This window comes from Penaeus vannamei, unplaced genomic scaffold, assembly GCF_042767895.1.
Source record: "Penaeus vannamei isolate JL-2024 unplaced genomic scaffold, ASM4276789v1 unanchor1681, whole genome shotgun sequence".
NCBI lineage: Eukaryota > Metazoa > Arthropoda > Malacostraca > Decapoda > Penaeidae > Penaeus > Penaeus vannamei.
In genome coordinates this window covers 1-2,500 of record NW_027214682.1, presented here as the reverse complement: position 1 = coordinate 2,500, position 2,500 = coordinate 1, and the positions used below count along the sequence as shown (strand labels likewise).

Genomic DNA, 2,500 nt, shown 5'->3' with positions numbered 1-2,500 from the left:
TAGTGTACATAATATTGCATAATGTTCAAGGGTGTGAGCATATGGTTGCCTGCAGACTTAACATTCAATACCCTCAACTCTATGGGAAATAATACATTCCCAATAATATTTATACCCCAACTGTAACCTAGCTGTCACCATGTCCATCTTCCTTGTTAATCTATTTAATATTCCATAAATATGTTTCGTTTTTAACATTTCATTGTGATATGATATTGATCTTTTAATTCCCACTTCTGCGTTACGTTCATTATCAGCTTTGACAGAAAGTTTTCCCTTTAAAATATTGTGAACATGGCCAGGTGTTAGGCCTATACCATACCCAATAAGTGTTTTCGGTTATTTGTTATGTATGTCCTTATTAAAGTAATTGACTATTTAAGAAAAGAAAGATTTTGCCCATCTCTGTATCTATGAATTTCGCTCTCACTTTCCTTCTTTCTATTTTCGTCCATACACACATACTCAAACACACACACACACACACACACACACACACACACACACACACACACACACACATGTATATGTATATACACATATACATATATATGTGTATGAGTGTATGTGTGTCCACATAATTACCAATCTTTTACCCTGATCGTTATCGTTTTACTAGGATTTCTGCCGTGGTTGCCAATTACCACTTCCGGTAATGCTTTCCACTCCCTTTGTGCATTTCCTCTTTTGCCAAACCCTATGATTGAAATTATACTATAGATTAGTATAATTGTTATCATTATTACTGTCGTTAATGTTGCTGTTTTCGTTGTCATGGATGTTGTCATTATTATTATCATTACCATCGTTACTATTATTATCATCGCTGTCCTTATATTTGATATTATCATAGCGGTTATTATTGTTATTATCATCATTATCATCATTATCATTATTGTCATTATTATTATCCTTATCATTGTTATTATTAGTATCATTAGTATCGTTGTCATTATCATTAATATTACTATTATCATTATCATTATCATTATTAGTATTATCATTAGTTTTATTATTATTATTATTATTATCATCATCATCATCATCATCATCATCATCATCATCATCATTATTATTATTATTATCATTATTATTATTATTATTATTATTATTATTATCCTTATCATCATCGATTAGTAGTAGTATCATTATCATTATTATTATTATTATTATATTTTCATCATCATTGTTAACTTCAGCAAAATCGTTGTCACCATTACTATAAGTATCATCATTAGAAAAATATTATCTTAACCATCATCAGTATGATCATTTTCGTGATCATTATATTCATCACCACCATCAGCAGCAGCAGCACTGTCACAAATACCGCTACCATCACCATCATCACCATCACCATCTCCAATATCATCACCATCACCAAGACCATCACCAACACCATCATCACCACCATCTCCAATATCATCACCACCAACACCATCACCGCCGCCATCATCACCACCATCTCCAATATCATCACCACCATCACCACCACCACCATCATCACCACCACCACCATCACCACCAACAACACCATCATCACCACCACCACCATCATCACCATCCCTACCCTTTCAGCAAACGTTGGGTGCCTGGCGTATCGTGTTCCTGATCTCCGCAGCTCTGTATTTCGTCGTCACCACCGTCTACCTGCTCTTCGCTACGGACAAGGTTCAGCCCTGGAATTTCCCAAAAACGGAAAAGGGTAAGAGTTTGTGTATGTATTGTGTGTGTGTGTGTTTGTGTGTGTGTGTGTGTGTGTGTGTGTGTGTGTGTGTGTGTGTGTGTGTGTGTGTGTGTGTGTGTGTGTGTGTGTGTGTGTAGTTTTGTTAATTTTGTGAATGTTTATTTGTTTGTATGTGCTTGTGTATATTTGTGTGCGTGTTTGATTTTGTGTGTGTGTTGTATGTATTCTTTATGTGTGTGCTTGCATTTGCGTGTAGTTTTGTCATGTTACTGTGGCTGCTTGTGGGCGTTTTAACACTTTTTTGGGGTGTGTATGTGGCCACACGTCCAAGCGTGGTCACATGTGCTTGAAATAATTATAACTACAAAGCATTTGATAAAACTAGTTCATATCTTTTAAAAATTCACATCGAAAACACTATCTACATCAAAGCGTGTTAAAACATAATAATGTATATATATTTCCCATCCTATATCCAGATTCTAGAAGGTTTTAAGGCGTGGAATCTTTTAAAATCTGTGAACAACGGACCCCTACGCATCTACACGCAACCTACGCCCCCAAAGTACACTCATAGCCTAAGTGTTTACACCCTCTGCGGACGAGGGCGAGACGGAGAGTGAATCAGGGACTACGCTATCTGACCGGAAACTACTGTGAGGCTGAACGACCATTTTATCCACTGAACCCGAAGACTAAAAGGGTGTGCCATTCGTTGAACCTCAAAGTCGATGGTTCCACACATATTGAGCTATTTTGGGTCGAAGAAATGCACGAGAGATTGAACTACAACCCAAAACAAACTAAGATGTT

At 36.5% G+C, this 2,500-nt stretch overlaps 1 protein-coding gene across 1 annotated transcript; it reads left to right on the top strand.

Annotated features, from left to right (window-relative positions):
• Positions 1–1,130: 1,130 nt before the first annotated feature.
• LOC113814947 (uncharacterized protein DDB_G0281025) lies at positions 1,131–2,492 on the top strand. Its single transcript, XM_070120018.1, has 2 exons — positions 1,131–1,705; positions 2,167–2,492. The coding sequence occupies exons 1-2, from the start codon at positions 1,266–1,268 to the stop codon at positions 2,171–2,173; spliced, it is 447 nt and encodes a 148-aa protein (XP_069976119.1). The 5' UTR covers positions 1,131–1,265; the 3' UTR covers positions 2,174–2,492.
• Positions 2,493–2,500: the final 8 nt, after the last annotated feature.

What these genes read in the sequence shown, in the direction of transcription:
- LOC113814947 (XM_070120018.1), top strand. Translation starts at nt 1,266, where the DNA reads ATGATCATTTTCGTGATCATTATATTCATCACCACCATCAGCAGCAGC.